The following is an 18755-nucleotide window of genomic DNA, read 5'->3' as shown; positions in this document are numbered from 1 at the left end:
GAGGAAAAGCTACAAGGGTTGGAAGTATTTGCCCCTGGAGAGACTGGCACGGGACCGCTGTTGTTCACTACGTCTTCAGTTCTGCGTGAATAAAAAACCATGCACTGGCGTGACTTTGATTTTATTTAAAAAACTTAAAAAAAATTTTTTTTATACAGCAGGTTCTTATTAGTTATGTATTTTATACATATCAGTGTATACATGTCAATCCCCATCTCCCAATTCATCCCACCACCACCCCCGCCACTTTCCCCCCTTGGTGTCCATATGTTTTTTCTCTACATCTGTGTCTCTATTCCTGCCCTGTAAATAGGTTCACCTGTACCATTTTTCTAGGTTCCACATATATGCGTTAATATACAATATTTGTTTTTCTCTTTCTGACTTACTTCACTCTGTATGACAGTCTCTAGATCCATCCACGTCCCTACAAATGATCCAACCTCGCTCCTGTTTATGGCTGAGTCATAGTCCATTGTATATATGTGCCACATCTTCTTTAGCCATTCGTCTGTCCGTGGGCATTTAGGTTACTTCCATGACCTGGCTATTGTAAATAGTGCTGCAATGTACATTGGAGTGCATGTGTCTTTTTTTTTTTTTTTGTGTGTGTGGTACACGGGCCTCTCACTGCTGTGGCCTCTCCCGTCGCGGAGCACAGGCTCCGGACGCGCAGGCTCAGCGGCCATGGCTCACGGGCCCAGCCGCTCCGCGGCATGTGGGATCTTCCCAGACCGGGGCACGAACCCGCGCCCCTTGCATCGGCAGGCGGACCCCCAACCACTGCGCCACCAGGGAAGCCCGCATGTGTCTTTTTGAATTACGTGACTTCGATTATAAAATAACTCAAGTCAAAAGGAGTTGGCTGTAACAACTTCTCATTTCTACGCCCTGGAGACCCGGCCTAGCGGGTCTCCACGGCAACCGAACGCGTCTCCGAACTCAGCGGCGCCACGTAGGGTAGGGCAAGGGTGACGCACTTCCGCCTCAGGCCCCGCCAGGCAAGGCCGCCTGGTTCGCGCATCCCGCGCCCGCGCGTGCGCAATCTTCGGTAGCCCGGGCGGCTCTGGGTGGCAGTGTACCCGCGCCCTCCGGGCCGCGGCCCCGGGTGGTGAGAGGCCCTAGAGTCGCCACAGCCTGCAGTCCGCATCCCTCTGACGACGTGCGCACACGCTGTCAGACGCGAGCCCATCCCCAGTCATGCGACGAACAGCCGACCCGAACCCTTCCCGGGAAAGCAGAGCTGGAGGCCCCCCTCTCCCAATCAGGGCGGGACTGGAGCCGTAGCTCACGCCCTCGCCCCCGTTACGTCACGGCGCTGTCTGCCCTCCTGGGAGTTGTGGTTCGGACCCGCCCCCCGGCCACGGTCTTAGCGGGCTGCGGACTACAAGTCCCGGCAGGCCTCGCGGCGGCCCCAGCGCCCCGAGCGCCGGGGGCTTCGGGCGGCCTTGGCCGGTGGGCTTTGGTGCTGCGCGGCGAAGCGGGGCGGCCTGGCTGGTTGGCTGACTCTGAGCAGCCTAGCTCGCTGGCCGGCCGCCGCACACACTGAGGCCGCAGTCGGCCGGCTGACAGACTCGGCTCTCTTCAGGCCCCCGGAGCCCCCACGCGAAGCAGGCGGGACGCAAACTTCGGGGCAAGTGGAGGGGTAGACAAGGGCACCAGGGCCGGGGACTGGCAGCGGCGGGGGCCCGGGGCGGCTTCCTGAGGAAGGTGACGAATGACAGGGGCGGGGCGGACCCCAGGGAGTGAGGGGGGAGTCAGTTTCGGGGCGGGCGCCCGGCCCAGCCTGTCCAGCCCCGCCCCCCCCGCAGGCCAGCTGCTCGAGTCCAAGGCTCAGCCCGGGGCCTTGCCGTTCGCCAGCCCTCCGACCCCATCCCCGGCGGCCCCAGACCCCAGGGAGCCCTGCAGGGCAGGAGCCAGGCCCCTGGGGCAGCTCTGGGGTCGTGGTCGTGGGCCCGGGAATGAGCCTGTGGACAGCGGGCGTGTAGATTGTGCGTCTTGGCATGTCCCCGCCGCCGCAGGGTCGGATGGCACAGGGCTTGCGCTGAAGCTCAGCAAGGCTCGAGGCCAGTCCGCAAGTCTCCAGACATCAGGGCTGCAGCCCACCAGTCTCTGGGCGGGCGGGGGGCCTCGGAACAGCTGGACAGGTGAGCTCTTGAGGGGCTCGGATTCTGTCTGATGCTATGTCAGAGGGTCTTTGCTTGTTTTTGAGCGTGTCTCTGGAGTGGTGGGGTGGTAGATAATCCTGCCTCTCCCTCTGAGCTCAGAGCCAATAGAGGCAATAAGGAAAGGTGCCAGACAGGGTCCTGGGGGGCCCAGCGGGGCTGGGGATGAGGCAGCGTGAGAGTGGGAGCCCTGGCAAAGCTGGTCCTTCCTGGCAGGTGCCCTCGTCTTGCCTTCTCACTTCGGCCTGTTGCTGCAGGTGCAACAAGTATCTGAAGGTTGCGCTCCCGTCCAAGATTGGCCCTGTGCAGTGGCTGGGTCGTGACACCGCAGTCTGCAGGGTGCCTGAGGGCTTCCATCTGGGTGGCCAAGATTTGGGTGATGACCTCCCTCTACTTCCTTCGGGCCTTCCCCCAGCTGGTGTGTTTGTACTGGGCCAAGTCGGGTCTCAGGGCTTCACCTGGTCTCTGAGGGGCCAGACTCCCTGGGCACCCAGGATGGCCACCTCTGCCTTAGCCAGAGCTGCCGCATGACCGGAGACTGTGAGTCACCAAGTCTTGCCAGTTGACTGTGCCACACATGGTGTGGATTTAAACAGCATCACCAGCCCAGCCGGAGGTGCCGGGGAAGGAGTGGCAGCCTCTGGTCGTGAGCAGTCAGCACACAACTTTATTCTTCTCAATAAAGGCAGTTTGCCAGCTCGCTAGCTAAATGGGATTTCATCTTTGCGGCTTGTTGAAGTTTATCCGATGAAATTGTCCAAATAGGGCAAACACTTTATTTCTCTACTGTCCCAATGTGTGCTTTAGAAATAGTTCTGCATTCCAAGAGACGCAAGTTTCTTGTGAAAAGAGAAACTAGTAAACCAACAGAGCAGATCCAGGTGTCCACCTGTTTGGTTGCGATGGTAAATACTAAAAGTAAAACTGCCTTTTAAAAACCATGTTTCCCCAGACTTGCTGGCTGGCTACCTGTTTGGTTTGCTGTGTTCTGCGTCGGCAGTCGCTTCTAGTTTCCAACAGGAAATCTTGGTGTTTGAGCAAACCCATGACCCACGAAAGAGCAGCTAAGCATCCGGGATGCTGACGAGAGGCTGGTGTGTGCTGTAAGGTAAGTGCCGACTGCTCGCACCTGGAGCGCTTCAGGGTTATCGTAAACCGTCATAGTGTCGGCCTCGGGGGGTTCCGGTGCCAGCCAGGGGTGGCCTGTGAGCTCTGAGGAAGACGTTAATGTATGGCGTTTCTGGCAAAGGAAGAAGAAGGAAGAATTCTTTGGGTGAATTTCGCACTGAAACGGGGGTCCCCTTCCTCCCTAGCCCCTCAGGGTTTCTTCGCTGCCCCCCTGCTCCTGACCCCGATCCATTCCTCGCTGGCCACCCCCTCTCCTCACACCCGGGTGGCACCTTCCGAGGTGAGGTAGTGACCCCTGACACTGGGCAGGCCGGGGACCTGAGGTCACACAGAGCACGAGCGGCCATCTGCTGGGCCCTGGTGACAACAGTGACAAAGACCAAGCACGTGGTGGGAGGAAAGTGGCAGAGAGGCCTGGAAAGCCACCTGGCCTGCTTGACAAGGGTCCTGCTATGCTGTGCCCAAGCGCTGAGGCCCGGGAGCCAGTAGGGCGAGCAGGGAGGCGTCTCTGGGGGCCCTGCTCAGGCCCCAGGCCGGGTGACGCCAGGCTGGGCGCGGGTGCTGCGGCTGAGGGCCAGCCCCGGGCCCCCCAGGGCTGGAGCGTGGAGGGGAGGTGGAGAGGCTCCCAGGCTGTGGGTGCCGCAGGGCGGGCTGCTCCTGTCTTCTCACCGTCCTCCTCAAGGGCCACTGGTCTGCGTGGGAGGAAGCCCGAGACTCAGCGAGTCCTTTTGGCTCTGTCCCCTGTGGGCCTGTGGGCTCCCGGGAGGGGCATCCTTGGGGAGCAGGGAGGCTGCTGGCCAGCACTGGAGAGCTGTCTGGCTGTGCTCAAATAGGGGTGTGAAGGCAGCAGGTGCTGGTCAGAGGTGCTTCTCGCGACAGGCTGGACTTCCTGGTGCCCCGGGGGAGCCACTGCTGGCTGGGACTTGGTCCTGTTTTCCCACAGGCCCTGCTGGGCGTCCTCCACCCTCTGTTCGCTCTCTGACCATTCCCCTGAGGGCAGAGCCAGGCACTGGGCACACCTGATATCCTGCTCAGGGGGTCCGCTCCCCGTCCCCTGTCTTGATGGAGATGGTTCTGCAGCCTGTGGCCGGTGGGTCTGTAGGCTGCCAAGAGGGTGGGGGTGACAGCTGGCCCGGCAGGCGGAGGGGCTGGGCTCACAGGCAGAAGGCGTGCCACTGGCTGCAGAAGGGCCACAGTGCCGGCTCGTGGGACTGGCGTCCTTTCCTGCCCCTTTATCGCAGCGTAGGGCCAGTTTCTGGCCCTGCAGATGGCCTGCCCCTTGCTAGCAGGGGTCTCTCGTTGGGCCTGTCTCCCCACACTTGTTTGGGTCTGTGGTTGCCTGGAACGAGGTCGAGTCTGACTGGCTCAACAGGCGCGCCTGGGAAGGGCGAGAGGCAGCTCAGCACTGCCCACGGGCCACGACCAATTCTGGAGGCTCCCGGCGGGGAGGAGGGCTTGTGCCATCTGGCTGAGGTTGGCAGCCTGACCATGACAGGGCCTGTGCCCTAAGCGGCAGCGCCACCACTAAGCCACTGGGCCACTGGCTCAGGCTGTGCTGCTCTGCCTGAGTCAGACACGTGTGGCATCTGCTGACGGAGAGACACCAAGCAGGAGGCCAAGGCCACACGTGAACGGCCCGCCCTGCGAGGTGGCGGCCCACAGGCCCTCAGCCCTCGTCTGGGGCTCGCTGGCAGTGAAGAGCCACGGGCATTCTCGTGTGGCCTTCTTGCTGTGGCAGGAAGGACGGCGAAGCCCTGGTGCCCCATCTTTGCAGGGGCCAGAGACCACAGAGGGGAGGGTGGCTGGAGGGCGGCAGGAGATGGAGGTGGCATGGCCCCGGGGGGGGGGTCAGCCGGCCAGGTGAATGAGCAGCGAGTGGTTTCCCTGAGGAGATTGGCCACCGGGTTGGGAAGGCACGTCCTTTTAGATCGTCCACCTGCGTCTGGAAGCCCTGGCGGTCTTGGGAGGGGTGAGGCAGGAGCGGTCACAGACGCCTGCCCGGGAGGCAGGGGGACTTGCAGAAGCCGAGCTGGCTGAGCAGTTCATGCTGCTGAGAATCTGAGGGTCCTTCACTTGGACCCTAGGCTGGGCATTGACCAGGAGCCTCGCCCTGTGGGCAGTGCCCCTCCCCTGCACACCCTGTGCTGGCGCAGACCTCAAGGTGGGGCTGGACAGACGGTGGCCGTCAGATGACCTGTGGGCTCAGGCCTGGGATTCTGAGTTTTGGGCTGGGGGGGCGGGGTCCAGGTGGAGGGGTGACGTGTGGTTTTCTTGTTGCTGGCTAAGCTCTGGGCTGGCCTGGTGGCCTGTGGCTTCACTGGGCCACTGGGCGCTAACAGGAACCAGCTGCACCCCAGCCAGCCTCAAGGTCTCCCTCTGGCATCCCAGGAGCTCTGCAGTGGGACTGCTGGGGGCCCCAGGCTAGCGTCTCCCCAGCCTCGGGGTCCCGATGCTGCCTGAGAGCCCGCTCCACTGCAGAGGCTCAGTCTCCAGAGATGGAGCGGCGACTGCCCCCTCCAGTCCTGGAGCCCTGAGCCCTCTCCCGCATCAGGTCCTGTTGATTTAACATCTCAGGCGTTGTCCACATCCATTCATGTCGTAAAAAAATTTATTGAGGAATCACATATACAGGGAGGCCCAGGTCATAAGTGATCCAAGTTAGCAAAGTGAACACATGTATAATTGGCACCCAGATCAGGAAGTAGCATGTTCCCCTGGGCCCAAGTCCCCCGTGACCGCCTCCGTTGCTGTCTCCCTGACTCTGGTGCCCTGGATTTGTCTGTCCCATTTGTGAACTTTCTATTGGTGGAATCAGGCTCGTGGCTTCTTTCCTTGAATACGCGTCTGTGAGCTTTGCTGTGTGTAGTGCAGTGGTTTGTGCTTTCTTGGAGGTAACTCACGTGTCACGACCCAGTTCACCCTTGAGCACTCGGGGCGGGCGCTGCTGTGAACAATGCCACCTCCGTCAGGGCCTGCCTGGGGTGGCCGGCCGACGCTTCTCGGAGAAGGACCACGCAGCACTGCCCACTGGGCTGTGGGTGGCAGCAGACCCTGTGTGTGCTAGCTGCTGGGGGCACCTGTTCCGGTGTTCTCCTGTTTCCTCTTGGGTTGTCTGCTTTGCGCATGAGCTCTGCAGGCCCTCCGTCCACACTCCAGGCACAGGGCCTTTGTGGCTGGCGTATGTGTTGCTGCCTCTCCAGGCTTAAGTGCCGTCCAGCTTCTCAGTTGGCTACACAAAGAAAGTCCGCTTTCTGCGGGAAGTTTTATTGTCTTACCTTTCATGTTGATGTGTGCAATCCTGGCGGGCCCCTGTACGCCAGCCACCCAGAACCGAATCTGCTAGTGCGGGCAGACCCTCCTCTCAGCCGGGTCTTGTCCCCTGGTTCCCTGGGGACCTGCAGTCCTGTCACCAGGATGTCCCCCACACTTCTGCTCCAGCTCCCCACAGCGGCTGGCAGGCCCTTTTCAAAGAGGTGTCCCACCCTCCCTCCAGGACGGGCCCACCTCTGCTTTTGCAGCTGGTCTCCCGTGCTGCTGGCGGGTGGCCACGTGGGCCCCCTTTGGTCTCTACTGCACAGGCCCCCCTCCAGCCCCAGGGCATTCCCCGTGTTCCACCCCACCCCCGTTCCCATCCATCTCTCCCTGGAAGCCCTCTCAGAACTGGTGCAAGCCCGTGTGGCCTTCTCGATGTGGCCTGAGGGTGCCCTCTGCCCGCAGGTCTCCCACCATGGAGCCAGACCCCCAGGCCGGCGTGCAGGTGGGCATGCGCGTGGTACGCGGCGTGGACTGGAAGTGGGGCCAGCAGGACGGCGGCGAGGGCGGCGTGGGCACGGTGGTGGAGCTCGGCCGCCACGGCAGCCCTTCGACCCCCGACCGCACGGTGGTCGTGCAGTGGGACCACGGCACGCGCACCAACTACCGCGCGGGCTACCAGGGCGCGCATGATCTGCTGCTCTACGACAACGCCCAGATCGGTGCGCGGGCCCCGGGGGCGGGGCTGGAGGGGGCGGGGCCGGGCAGGGGGCGGGGCCGCGCGGCGCCCCCTGACGCTGCCCGCCCGCAGGCGTCCGCCACCCCAACATTATCTGCGACTGCTGCAAGAAGCACGGGCTGCGGGGCATGCGCTGGAAGTGCCGCGTCTGCTTCGACTACGATCTCTGCACGCAGTGCTACATGCACAACAAGCACGACGTGGCCCACGCCTTCGAGCGCTACGAGACGGCCCACTCGCGCCCGTGAGTGCCCCTGCCGACCCCGGTGTGGGCGCGGACTCTGACATCCGAGCGGCCTTGGTCCCCGAGGACTGGAGCTGCCTCCCGCTGGCCACTCCCCAGGGTACAGGTCGAGTCCTTCCTGAGCCATTTCCTGGAGGAGTGGCCAGGGTCGTGGTCATGCCGGGGGGCCTGGGCATTGACACCAGTCCCTACCCCCTGCGGAAGGCAACCGTGTCCACCGGGCAGGTCTGCGCAGATGGGTGCTGTGAATGGGGCCTTCTCCGGTGTCCCGGGCCCCTCCTAGAGCCAGGCTCCCGTGGCCGGGGCGCTGAGGGTGGCCTGCCTGGAGTGTGCTGCCGGCGTCCGCACCTGTGGAGGTGCTGTTGGCCTGGCTGGCAGGCTCCCTTACTGTGGTCGGGGTGGGGGGACCAGGCCGGGGAGGAGTCCACTGGGCTGCGTGGGTGCCCAGAGGTGCACCCCTGTTCCCTGCACTGTTGCCCTCGCCTCCTTGACACCCCCCACACACGGAGGGGAGGGGTGTGCTCCACGTCCCAGCCGCCCCTGGCCAATGTGGGAACCAGGATCAGCTGTCCGGGCGCCTCAGGCCAAGCCGGCCCTGCTCACTCCTCTGCTTCCCACGTGCTGAGCTTCCCTGGGCCAGGCCGTGCGCTGAGCTCTGGGGTCAGCTCTAACGGGAGGTAGCAGGTCTGGCGTGAGCGCACGTAGAGGGGGTGTGGTGAGGGCGGGCCTGGGGCGCCCTTCTCGCCTGACATCGTGAAAGGTCCCCCAGGGACTTCCCTGGCAGTCCGGTGGTTAGGACTCTGCATTCTCACTGCCGAGGGTGCGGGTTCAATCCCTGGTCGGGGAATTAAGATCCCACAAACTGCACGGCGTGGCCAAATTGAAAAAAAAAAAAGAAAGGTCTCCTGGAGGGACCTGGGCCGCAGCCCCACTCTAGGCCCAGAGTGTGGAGGGCATTGACCTGTGGGACCAGTTACTCCGGGGGGAGGGAGAGCTGGGCCTGGGAGCTGGCGGCGCCCCATCCTTTAGATTCCAGGGCTGGGAGTGGAGGAGCAAGGCTGGCAGAGCCTGTCGCCTGCTCTGTTGCACGGTTGCTCCCATGGCCTGGGACCCACTCTTTCTCTCGTAGGGTCACGCTGAGTCCCCGCCAGGGCCTCCCAAGGATCCCGTTAAGGGGCATCTTCCAGGGAGCGAAGGTGGTTCGGGGCCCTGACTGGGAGTGGGGTTCGCAGGATGGTGAGTGGGGTCCAGGGTGGGAAGGTGGGGGCTGGGCTGCCACTGGCCATGGCTCATCCCCGTGGCGCAGGCTTAGTCTGCTGGTGGGGCCACTGTCTCCCAGGAGGGGAAGGGAAGCCGGGCCGAGTGGTGGACATCCGTGGCTGGGATGTGGAGACGGGCCGGAGTGTGGCCAGCGTGACATGGGCCGACGGCACCACCAACGTGTACCGCGTGGGCCACAAGGGCAAGGTGGACCTCAAGTGTGTGGGCGAGGCAGCTGGCGGCTTCTACTACAGGGAGCATCTCCCGAGGCTCGGTATGGGCGGGCCCCACTGACACCCACCCGGTTGCTCTCTGTCCTGGCTGAGCCTCAGCGGCAGCCCTGCGCCAACGGTGGCCTGTGAAGTCACTGAGGGGAGGGGAGGGGTGGGGGCGGAGGGACCCTTGTGAGCTGGGCCTGCCACCTCGTTCCCAGGCAAGCCTGCAGAGCTGCAGCGCAGGGTGAGTGCTGACGGCCAGCCCTTCCAGCACGGGGACAAGGTCAAGTGTCTGCTGGATGCAGACATCCTGAGGGACATGCAGGAAGGCCACGGCGGATGGAACCCCCGGATGGCCAAGGTGAGCCGCCCCACCTGCCAAATCCCCATGCCCCCCCCTCCCCACATCCTCTGGACCCCCGCCCTCGTGCTCCACCTGGCCACAGCCTCCGTGACCCGCCGCAGTGTATCGGACAGATGGGCACCGTACACCGCATCACGGACCGTGGGGACGTGCGTGTGCAGTTCAGCCACAAGACCCGCTGGACCTTCCACCCTGGGGCTCTCACCAAGGTGCATGGGGGGCCGGGCTGAGCCCCTCTGCTCACTTTTGTACCCCCTTCAACGTGCTGGCTTGGCCCTGGGAGTACCTCCCTCGGGCCCTGAAGGAAGAGGGGAGGGCATGGTGGGGTCCAGAGGGGACTAGGTCCAAGGAGAGGGGACCCTGGTGTGAGGCACGGGGGTGGGGGCCGCGGGGAGCTGTTGGAAGCCGGGGCAGCAGGTCAGGCGCGAACATCTGTTCTGAGGGCCAGAGGGGCCTCTGCAGCCTCACAGGCAGGAGGTGGCGGGTTGGGGTACTTTCTTAGGAGGGCGGGGTGGGTGTGGTGAGAGCTGTCTGGGAAGCAGTATCCCTTGGATGAGGGATGGAGGGGGTGGGGGGCAGCGGCGTGTCCAGTGATGGCACCTGGGCGGGGGCAGCGCCAGCACTCGGCTCTGGGACTGCTGGGGCACATCTGCCTTCAAGGATGGGGGATGGTGGGGTCATAGGACAGGTGGTTTGTAGAGTGATCTCTGTACCCACGAGGGCACGGGTGAGGAGTGAGTTGCTAGGAAAGGTTTGGGGGTGGGGGAGATGCAGCCCTGACCCCCACTGTGCTGTTCCAGCCTGACCCCTGGTCATCCTGTGGGCCCCCCTCCCCCGAGCCAGGCTAGTCTGGTCTTGGCTGTGCTGCCCACTCCCCGTCAGTGTGCAGGGACAGGCCCACCCTGGCCTGCACCACCCCCCCCCACGTTGGCTTCTGTCCCGTCTAGATGCTGATGTCCGCTGCCTCTCTGGCTGTCACCCGCATGGCTCTGAGGCTAGGCCAGCAAGGGCTGCCCTGGTGACCTGTTGCCCTTATCGGGCCAGACCCTCCGGCTGTGCTTTCGGGCAGGGGCTGGGGTCCTGTCCAGGCCTGTCCTGTGGAGCTGGGTGGGGGTGCTCTCCTGCTCTATGACCCCAGGCAGCCACACCTGCCGGGGGCCCCTCACATGCTTCTCTGTCGCTCAGCACAACTCCTGCTCGGTGGGTGACGTTGTGCGGGTCATTGACGACCTCGACATGGTGAAGCGGCTGCAGGCCGGGCATGGCGAGTGGACAGATGACATGGCCCCCGTGAGTCCCTCAGCCCTGCCTCCCCACCCCCAGCTCCCTCGCCCCTGGGAGGCCCACCTGAGACCCCGCCCTCTCCCCACCCAGGCTCTGGGCCACATCGGGAGAGTACTGAAGGTTTTCGGAGATGGGAACTTGGGTGTGCTGGTCAGCGGTAAGCTGTGGACCTTCAGCCCCTCCTGCCTGGTGGCCTACCGGCCTGAGGAGGACGCCAACCTGGACGTGGCCGAGCGCGCCCGGGAGAACAAAAGTGAGGGCATCCAGCGCGGGCGGCTGGTGGGGGGGCGGGGCCGCCCCTGGCCACCACCGAACCTCAGCCCTGCCCTCCCCAGGCTCCCTGAGTGTTGTCCTGGACAAGCTTCGAGCCCAGAAGAGTGACCTGGAGCACCCGGGGAGGCTGGTGGTGGAGGTGGCCCTGGGCAACGTGGCCCGGGCTCTGGACCTACTGCGGCGGCACCCGGAGCAGGCAAGTTCCTGAGACCAGCCCCCGCCGCCCCCACCCCCGCCCCGGCCCCACCAGCCCCAGCGGGAGGGGCGGGGCCGGGGGCTAACTCTCTGCCCTCCCGGCAGGTGGACACCAAGAACCATGGCAGGACCGCCCTGCAGGTGGCTGCCTACCTAGGCCAGGTGGAGCTGGTGCGGCTGCTGCTGCAGGCTCGGGCGGGCGTGGACCTGCCGGACGACGAGGGCAGCACGGCGCTGCACTACGCGGCGCTGGGGTGAGGCCTGGCCGGGGCGCGGGGGGCCGGGCCTGCAGGTCCAGCCAGTGGGCACAGCGCCCCTCCTGCTTCCTCTCCCGCCAGGAACCAGCCCGAGGCCGCCCGGGTGCTCCTGAGCTGGGGTTGCGGGGCCAACACTCTTAACGGCACCCGGAGCTCGGCGCTGCACGTGGCCGTGCAGAGGGGCTTCCTGGAGGTGGTGAGGGTCCTCTGTGAGTGCGGCTGTGACGTCAACCTGCCCGTGAGTGCTGGGTCCCCTGGCCCTATCCCTGGGGTCAAGGAGGCAGTGGCCAAGATCTTCTTGCCAAGTGATCACTGGCCCACCACCGGCAGGACGCCCATGCTGACACGCCCCTGCACTGTGCCATCTCGGCGGGCACTGGCGCCAGCGGCATCGTGGAGGTCCTCACCGAGGTGCCGGGCATCGACGTCACTGCCACGAACAGCCAAGGCTTCACCCTGCTGCACCATGCGTCCCTCAAAGGCCACACACTGTGAGTTTGGGGTGGACGCATAGCCAGCAGCCAGGTCCTGCGGTGCTGCCGGGCCACTCTGGGGTCGCCCCTGACCCCAGACGCGTCTCCCTGCTCCCGCAGAGCCGTCAGAAGGATTCTGGTGCGGGCCCGGCAGCTGGTGGACGCCAAGAAGGAGGATGGGTTCACAGCGCTGCACCTGGCCGCCCTGAACGACCACAGGGAGGTGGCCCAGGTTCTCATCCGAGAGGTGTGGACGCAGGGTCCTGGGCGGGCCCGGGGACCGGGGTGTCAGGGCCCACCAGGGTCCCTGGGCTGAGCCTGTACCCCACCCCCCACCCCCCAGGGCCATTGTGACGTGAATGTTCGCAACCGTAAGCTCCAGTCCCCGCTGCACCTGGCTGTGCAGCAGGCCCATGTGGGGCTGGTGCCGCTGCTGGTGGACGCTGGCTGCAGCGTCAATGCCGAGGACGAGGAGGGGGACACAGCTCTGCATGTGGCACTGCAGCGTCACCAGCTGCTGCCCCTGGCGACTGATGGGGCCGGGGGGGACCCAGGGGCCTTGCAGCTGCTGTCAAGGGTGAGGAAGCGTGACTCTGGGTGCTTGAGAGGTGGGCCGTGGCACCTGGCTGCAGGCCCCTGGGTCCACTGCCCACCTCCACCTTCGGGGACAGCCCTGACCAGGCCCTCTCAGGGTGGGACAGCCCGGGCCGCAGTGGTTTGCAGGCGGTGTCTTCTGCGACCCCAGTCACCGCCGTGTGGCCAGTGTTCCTGAGATTCTGTGCTTCAGACCAGCCTGGGAAAGGGGGTGGGGTGCCGTATGGGCGGGGGTCGTGTGTCAGGCCCTGGGCTCCTCTGCCGGCAGGGGCCTTTACCCGCCTGCCTCTGGCGGCTCCGGGGGTCTCGGGCGGGGCCCAGGTCTCTGAAGCCCGGTGCCAGCCCGGCTCCCTCCAGGCCAGTGTTCCCAGGCGCCCACCCTCACGTCGTCTGTCCTGCCACCCAGCTACAGGCCTCGGGCCTTCCGGGCAGCACGGAGCTGACGGCGGGCGCGGCGGTCGCCTGCTTCTTGGCGCTGGAGGGCGCCGACCTGAGCTACGCCAACCACCGCGGCCGGAGCCCGCTGGACCTGGCAGCTGAGGGCCGCCTGCTCAAAGCCCTGCAGGGCTGTGCCCAGCGCTTCCGGTGAGCAGGCGGGGGCCGGGGGCCGGGGGCGGGCCGCCCGCAGCCCTGGGCCCTTTCAAGCCCCTTCTGCCCACGCAGGGAGCGGCAGGCTGGCGGCGGCGGGGGCGCGGCCCAGGGTCCAAGGCTGGCGCTCAGTGCCCCCAACACTGTTACCAACCTGCACGTCACTGCGCCGTCCGGGCCCGAGGCCGCTGAGTGCCTGGTGTGTTCGGAGCTGGCGCTGTTGGTGCTGTTCTCGCCTTGCCAGCACCGCACGGTGTGTGAGGGTGAGTGCAGGGGGCAGGGGCGGGGCGGGGGTGCGGCGACCGGGCTGGGGGGCCTCGCTCAGCCGTGCGCTCCCCCGCAGAGTGCGCCCGCAGGATGAAGAAGTGCATCAGGTGCCAGGCGGTCATCGTCAAGAAGCTGCGCCCAGGTGGGGCTCGGCGCCCCCCCCGCCCCCCCCGCCCCCCCCCCCCGTGTGGGCCGCTGCACGTCGCCCCGCGGTTCACGGCTCCGTCCCCTGTCGTGGCCCACGCTCCTACCCGCGGTTCTCCCCCAAGCCCCGGGCCTCCACAGCCCCTGCCTCTGACCGGGACCCCTTCCCGCAGACGGCACGGAGGTGGTCAGCGCCGCCCCCGCCCCCGGCCCACCGCGGCAGCTGGTGGAGGAGCTGCAGAGCCGCTACCGGCAGATGGAGGAGCGCATCACCTGCCCCATCTGCATCGACAGCCACATCCGCCTCGTGTTCCAGTGCGGTCACGGCGCCTGCGCGCCCTGCGGCGCTGCGCTCAGCGCCTGCCCCATCTGCCGCCAGCCCATCCGCGACCGCATCCAGATCTTCGTGTAGCCCGCGCCCCCTGCCTCGTCCGGGGCCACGCCCCGCGACCGCCTTCGCAAGCCCCTACTCTGTATTTTATAAAAAGATTAATGGACTTTGCGCCTGGTTGCCTGCCTGGGGCAGGGCCGTGGGTCCCCCACCCCGGACCATCCCGACCTGGCCTCTTTCGCCGTTGGCCCGGCGCTGGGCTTTGCGCTTCGGCCAGAGGCCCCGCCTGGTCCCTCCCGACCTGCGTGTCCTGCTCTTCTTCCCAGGACTCACGGGTCCAGAGTCCTGCCAGGATCCCGGTCTCTGGGCCAGAAAGGATGGGGCCCGGGCTCGCGGTGTCGTCCAAGAACACTGGTTGGACCGAAACCCCAGCAGCGCCTCCTCCCTGCGCCTGGGGCGGGCTGTGGAGACGGCAGGCTTTGGCCAAAGCAGAACCCGGCCTCGTGGCGGGCTGTGCAGTCCTGGCTAAGCGGGGAGTTGGGCGAGGCCTCCGATTCGAGCCAGAAGCCCCGGCAGGGTTTCAGGACCACTGAGTGTGGGAGGTGGAACGCGGACCTGGGGAGTGGGGCAGAGCACAGGACAGAGACGGTCGGTGTGTCGGCGCAAGCGTTTAGCCATGGGGGAGGCGGGCACTGCCCTGGTCTGGGCCCTGCGGCCGGGCGCTTTCCAAGAACCACCGAAGTGCTCCCCCGGAGCCTCAAGGCTGCCAGCCAGCCACTTGGCGCTGACCCCGCTGGCCCGGCGCGCCACTGTCACTCTGGGCTCAAGGCCTGGGTGGAGAACAGGGAGGGCCAGACCCCCTCCCCTCCCCGCCCCCGCGCCTCCTCTGGCTCGGCCCAGCCCCCACCCCATCTCCCCTCCCCCCGGCCGCTCCGCCCCGGCGGGAGGCCCGTCCCACCCAGGATCCTGGTTCCCCAAGCCCAGAGGCGCCCTCGCCTACATCCCGCCTGGCTTAGCTCCTCAGTCAGGCATGACCTGAAAGTCGTCCCGTCGAGTCTCCCGCCCCCATGACACCCGGTGCCCCAGCCCCAACCCAGGACCGTTCAGACTTCGGCCCTGCGCGCGCTCGGCAGGCAGCGCCTGGTGGGGATTCCTGCGGCGCCCCCCCCCCCGCGCTCCCCCGCCCCTCGTGCGCTGTCCCTGTCGCCCTCCATGGGTCCTTCCGCTGGCCCCTGCAGGTCCTCCTCCCTCCTGGCACCCCAAGCCTTGCTCCGCAGGCGCCTCCTTCTCCCTCTTCCTCAGCCCGGTACTCACTTGCCACGTCCCCTCCCGTCGCATCCCTCCCCTCTCGTGGGGTCCCTGTCAGCCAGCGCCTGCAGGGGACTTGTCCCGAGCTGGCCGGGATGCAGGTCCCACTGCCGGGTCTCATCCGGTGCCCAGGGGCACTCCGTTTGGGAGAGAAGCTGCCAGGTCAGTCCACTCTCAGCGAGTCTGGGGACCCGGCTGACCACTCCTGCCTAAGCCCAAGCCCCCGGTGTCCGTCCCTTCCCTGGCGTCCAGGGCCCTCCTCGCAACACCACCCCCACCCCCGCCAAGTGACCCCGCCCAGTTGGCCCTGCCCAGGCCACCGCCACCGACCCACAGGCCCGGGTCCCCGCACCCCAGGCTGGAGGTGTCGGGGGTGCTCCCGACAGCAGGCGGCCAGCTGGTTCCCTTCGGGGCAGCCGCGCGCCCTCCCCCTCAGGGCTGTAACCCGAGCCGCCGCCGCGCTGCCCCGCCGCCTGAGCCCCGACAGCGATTCCGCAGGCGCCATGGGCCGCGGGGCCTGCGTCCCCTCAGCGGCGTCGGGGGCCCACGACCGGGCCCGCCTTCTCGGAGCCGTGCTGGGCGCGCTGTGCCTCCTCCCCACGCTCGTGCTGCTGGCCCGGCCGGGGGCCCTGGGGAACCGGCCCGTGGCGAGCGCAGCGCAGGTGAGAGGGCGCGGGAGCGGGCGAGTCGGCCCCGGCTGACCGTCCGGGCCTGAGTCGGCGAGTCCGCGTCCGTTGAAGGGGGGGTGGGGGGGCAGCATCTGCCGGCAGCTCCGCCCACTCCGACCTGGCCTGTTTTTAGCAACGTTTTTCTTTCTGGCTGTTAAGTAGCCCTGGCTCGGGGTGGAAAACCAGAAAATGCCGAAAGACAAAGGAGTCCCTCCCTGGAGAGAGCGCCAGCGCTCCCTGGAGCGCGCGCCCTCCCATCCTTCGAGGTCCATTTCCTCGCGGCTTGGGGACAGTCCCTGCTGCCTCCCCACGGGGCACTTGCTTCCCTCGAAGGGAGACGCTGTGCCCCCGACCGCGGGTGTGCTCACCACCCCAAGCCTTGGCCCGCCGCACCCCCCAGCGCCCCGCAGACGCCGCTACACGCTGACCCCGACCCGGCTGCACTGGGACCACTTCAACCTCACATACAGGTGCGACCCTGGCCCTGGGGGGGGGGGCGGTGCTGCCTGGCTGCCACCCCTGACCATGACTCCCACCCCAGGATCCTCTCTTTCCCGAGGAACCTGCTCAGCCCCAGAGAGACCCGGCGGGGCCTGGCCGCCGCCTTCCGCATGTGGAGTGACGTGTCCCCCTTCAGCTTCCGCGAGGTGGCCCCTGAGCAGCCCAGCGACCTCCGCATAGGTGGGCGCCGTGCCCCCAGTCCCCGCCCCGCCCCAAGGCCCCCTTTCAGCCCCGTGCTCCTGCAGGCTTCTACCCGGTCAACCACACGGACTGCCTGGTCTCCCCGACGCACCACTGCTTCGACGGCCCCACGGGCGAGCTGGCCCACGCCTTCTTCCCCCCGCACGGCGGCATCCACTTTGACGACAGCGAGTACTGGGTCCTGGGCCCCACACGCTACAGCTGGAAGAAAGGTGACGCCGGCCTGGCCTCCCGTGGGGCCCTCGCACCACGGGCGGGCACAGCGGGAGGGCTTTGGGGGTGTCATGGCTGGGATTTGGGATCAGGGAGGCGGGCAGGGGCAGGCTGGGAGGAGGTCGTAAGCCTGGGTTCCGGGAGCCCTGAAGCCCCTCCCCCCACACCGCTGGAGCCCGAGCTGGAGCTGCATTCCTGGGGGCCAGCTCACCACCTCGCCAGCCTGGAACACGCTTATCTTCCCACGGCTGCCCGAGGGAGGCTCCCGGCACTGCAGCAGCTGTTCGGGCCTCGGGGGCAAGGCCGGCGGGCGGGCGGGGGGGGGTGGGGGGCGGCGGAGGGCTGGGCCGGGTCCCGGGCGCTGACCGGCGGGGCCCGCAGGCGTGTGGCTCACCGACCTGGTGCACGTGGCGGCCCACGAGATCGGCCACGCGCTGGGCCTGATGCACTCGCAGCACGGCCGGGCGCTCATGCACCTCAACGCCACGCTGCGTGGCTGGAAGGCGCTGTCGCAGGACGAGCTGTGGGGGTTGCACCGGCTCTACGGTGAGTGCGGGACCGGGCCGGGCGGGGCCAGGGGCCGGGGCGGGCGGGCCCTGAGTCCAGGCTGCCCCCCTGCAGGCTGCCTGGACCGGCTGTTCGTGTGCGCGTCCTGGGCGCGGAGGGGTTTCTGCGACGCCCGCCAGAGGCTCATGAAGAGGCTGTGTCCCAGCAGCTGCGACTTCTGCTACGGTGAGCTTGGGTGTCAGGCACCGGCCTGCCTCTGGCCAGGGCGCCAGGTACTGATGTGGCCTCCGCCCCCCCCCCCCCCACCCTGTATGAGCAGAGTTCCCCTTCCCCACGGTGGCTGCCACCGCACCGCCCCCCAGGACCAAAACCCGGCTGGTGCCCGAGGGCAGGAATGTGACCTTCCGCTGCGGCCAGAAGATCCTCCACAAGAAAGGCAAAGTGTAGTGAGTGACCCTGCCTGGGCGCCCGAGGGTGGGCGGGGGACTCGGGACCCTGCCCAGCCCTCCGCCCTCCCCGCAGCTGGTACAAGGACCAGGAGCCCCTGGAGTTCTCCTACCCCGGCTACCTGGCGCTGGGCGACGCGCACCTGAGCATCATCGCCAACGCCATCAACGAGGGCACCTACACGTGCGTGGTGCGCCGGCGGCAGCACGTGCTCAGCACCTACTCCTGGCGCGTCCGCCTGCGGAGTTGAAGGCCGCCCGCAGGGCTGAGGATGCCGATAAAGCAGTTTCTCGCTCACGTCTCCTGGCCCTTTCTTGGGAGGGTGGGCGGCCAGTCTTGGCCCACGGGGTGCGGAGCCTGCAGCCGGTTCCTTGCAGGGAGGATGCCGTCCACAGAGACAGGCCGAGACGGGCTTCTCCAGGCCAGGCCTGGAACAGTGGGTAACGCGAGGCCCAGGCGCCAGCAGCATCACCAGGGCCAGCGCGCTGAGCCAGTGGGGCCGGGGGTCTCGCGTGGGCTCAGGGCTGGGAAGGGGGTGGGCCCTGTGGCTGCAAGGCCTCCCTGAAGGGAGTAGGGTGAGCGCGGGCAGCGTGTGTGTGTCAGGGAGGCTGGCGGTGCCCGCAGGAGGAACTAGCTCGGTGCGGCTGGGGGCCCCGGGCAGTGACAAGTCCCCTTCTGCCCAAGCGACACTGTGTCCAGCCAGACCAGTAGCTGGAGGACTCGCGGGCTGCAAAGAGCTGAGCCCACGGAGACTGCCTTTCCCCCCTCCCTCCCTGAGTGTAGGGGCTGGGGCTCCCCCCGCACCCCGGGGAGGCCCAGGACCCAGCACAGGACCAGCCCCTTAAAGAAGGAAATGCCAGACCTTTTCTCCAAGAATATTTTACTACATCTTAAAACACGTAACCACCTTGTACAAAAACCCGCTGTGGCTGCGAGCTCGCACGCCTGGCTCTGGGGCCCTGGGTGAGAGGCAGGAAGGTGCTGGAGCAGCAGCCTGAAGATTAAGAAGTACCAAACCCCCCGCAGCTCTGTTCCCAGTCGTGCCCAGCACCCGACTGGGGTGGCCGCCGGTGGTCACCGTGGCTGGAGTGTGTGTGTGTGGGTGTACGGATGCCCGCCCTCTCCTCGCAGGGCAAG

At 66.6% G+C, this 18755-nt stretch overlaps 2 protein-coding genes across 10 annotated transcripts; both read left to right on the top strand.

Moving 5' to 3' along the window:
• Positions 1-1061: 1061 nt before the first annotated feature.
• Positions 1062-13944, top strand: MIB2 (MIB E3 ubiquitin protein ligase 2). Of its 8 annotated transcripts, none has more exons than XM_030881331.3 (20): positions 1062-1633; positions 3118-3273; positions 7011-7267; positions 7357-7528; positions 8658-8764; positions 8835-9062; positions 9222-9364; positions 9481-9576; positions 10553-10657; positions 10742-10904; positions 10987-11120; positions 11225-11373; positions 11458-11614; positions 11707-11867; positions 11970-12096; positions 12193-12426; positions 12850-13028; positions 13107-13294; positions 13375-13440; positions 13616-13944. In XM_030881331.3, exons 3-20 carry the CDS (start codon positions 7021-7023, stop codon positions 13852-13854), a joined length of 2895 nt encoding a protein of 964 aa, XP_030737191.2. In that variant the 5' UTR covers positions 1062-1633; positions 3118-3273; positions 7011-7020; the 3' UTR covers positions 13855-13944. The 8 variants fall into 8 exon arrangements, with proteins under 8 accessions (XP_030737191.2, XP_030737206.2, XP_069902276.1 ...); XM_030881346.3 differs by having other exon boundaries at positions 1063-1633; positions 8868-9062; XM_070046175.1 differs by having other exon boundaries at positions 1063-1633; positions 9469-9576.
• Positions 13945-15042: 1098 nt separating this feature from the next.
• MMP23B (matrix metallopeptidase 23B) lies at positions 15043-18208 on the top strand. Of its 2 annotated transcripts, XM_070046174.1 has the most exons (8): positions 15043-15743; positions 16083-16219; positions 16291-16430; positions 16496-16663; positions 17046-17210; positions 17286-17396; positions 17491-17617; positions 17694-18208. In XM_070046174.1, the coding sequence occupies exons 1-8, from the start codon at positions 15177-15179 to the stop codon at positions 17866-17868; spliced, it is 1590 nt and encodes a 529-aa protein (XP_069902275.1). In that variant the 5' UTR covers positions 15043-15176; the 3' UTR covers positions 17869-18208. The 2 variants fall into 2 exon arrangements, with proteins under 2 accessions (XP_069902275.1, XP_060140276.1); XM_060284293.1 differs by having other exon boundaries at positions 17046-17396.
• Positions 18209-18755: the final 547 nt, after the last annotated feature.

This window comes from Globicephala melas, chromosome 1 (genome assembly GCF_963455315.2).
Source record: "Globicephala melas chromosome 1, mGloMel1.2, whole genome shotgun sequence".
NCBI lineage: Eukaryota > Metazoa > Chordata > Mammalia > Artiodactyla > Delphinidae > Globicephala > Globicephala melas.
The sequence above is the reverse complement of the archived record's forward strand: the minus strand, read 5'-3'. Positions and strand labels throughout refer to the sequence as shown.

Coding starts and splice junctions, on each gene's coding strand:
- MIB2 (XM_070046175.1), top strand. CDS start 7,021: ATGGAGCCAGACCCCCAGGCCGGCGTGCAGGTGGGCATGCGCGTGGTA. Junction 10,658..10,741: donor GGACAGATGACATGGCCCCC/GTGAGTCCCTCA, acceptor CTCCCCACCCAG/GCTCTGGGCCACATCGGGAG. Junction 13,029..13,106: donor GGCTGTGCCCAGCGCTTCCG/GTGAGCAGGCGG, acceptor CTGCCCACGCAG/GGAGCGGCAGGCTGGCGGCG.
- MMP23B (XM_060284293.1), top strand. CDS start 15,177: ATGCAGGTCCCACTGCCGGGTCTCATCCGGTGCCCAGGGGCACTCCGT. Junction 16,220..16,290: donor CACTTCAACCTCACATACAG/GTGCGACCCTGG, acceptor CTCCCACCCCAG/GATCCTCTCTTTCCCGAGGA. Junction 17,397..17,490: donor CAGCTGCGACTTCTGCTACG/GTGAGCTTGGGT, acceptor CTGTATGAGCAG/AGTTCCCCTTCCCCACGGTG.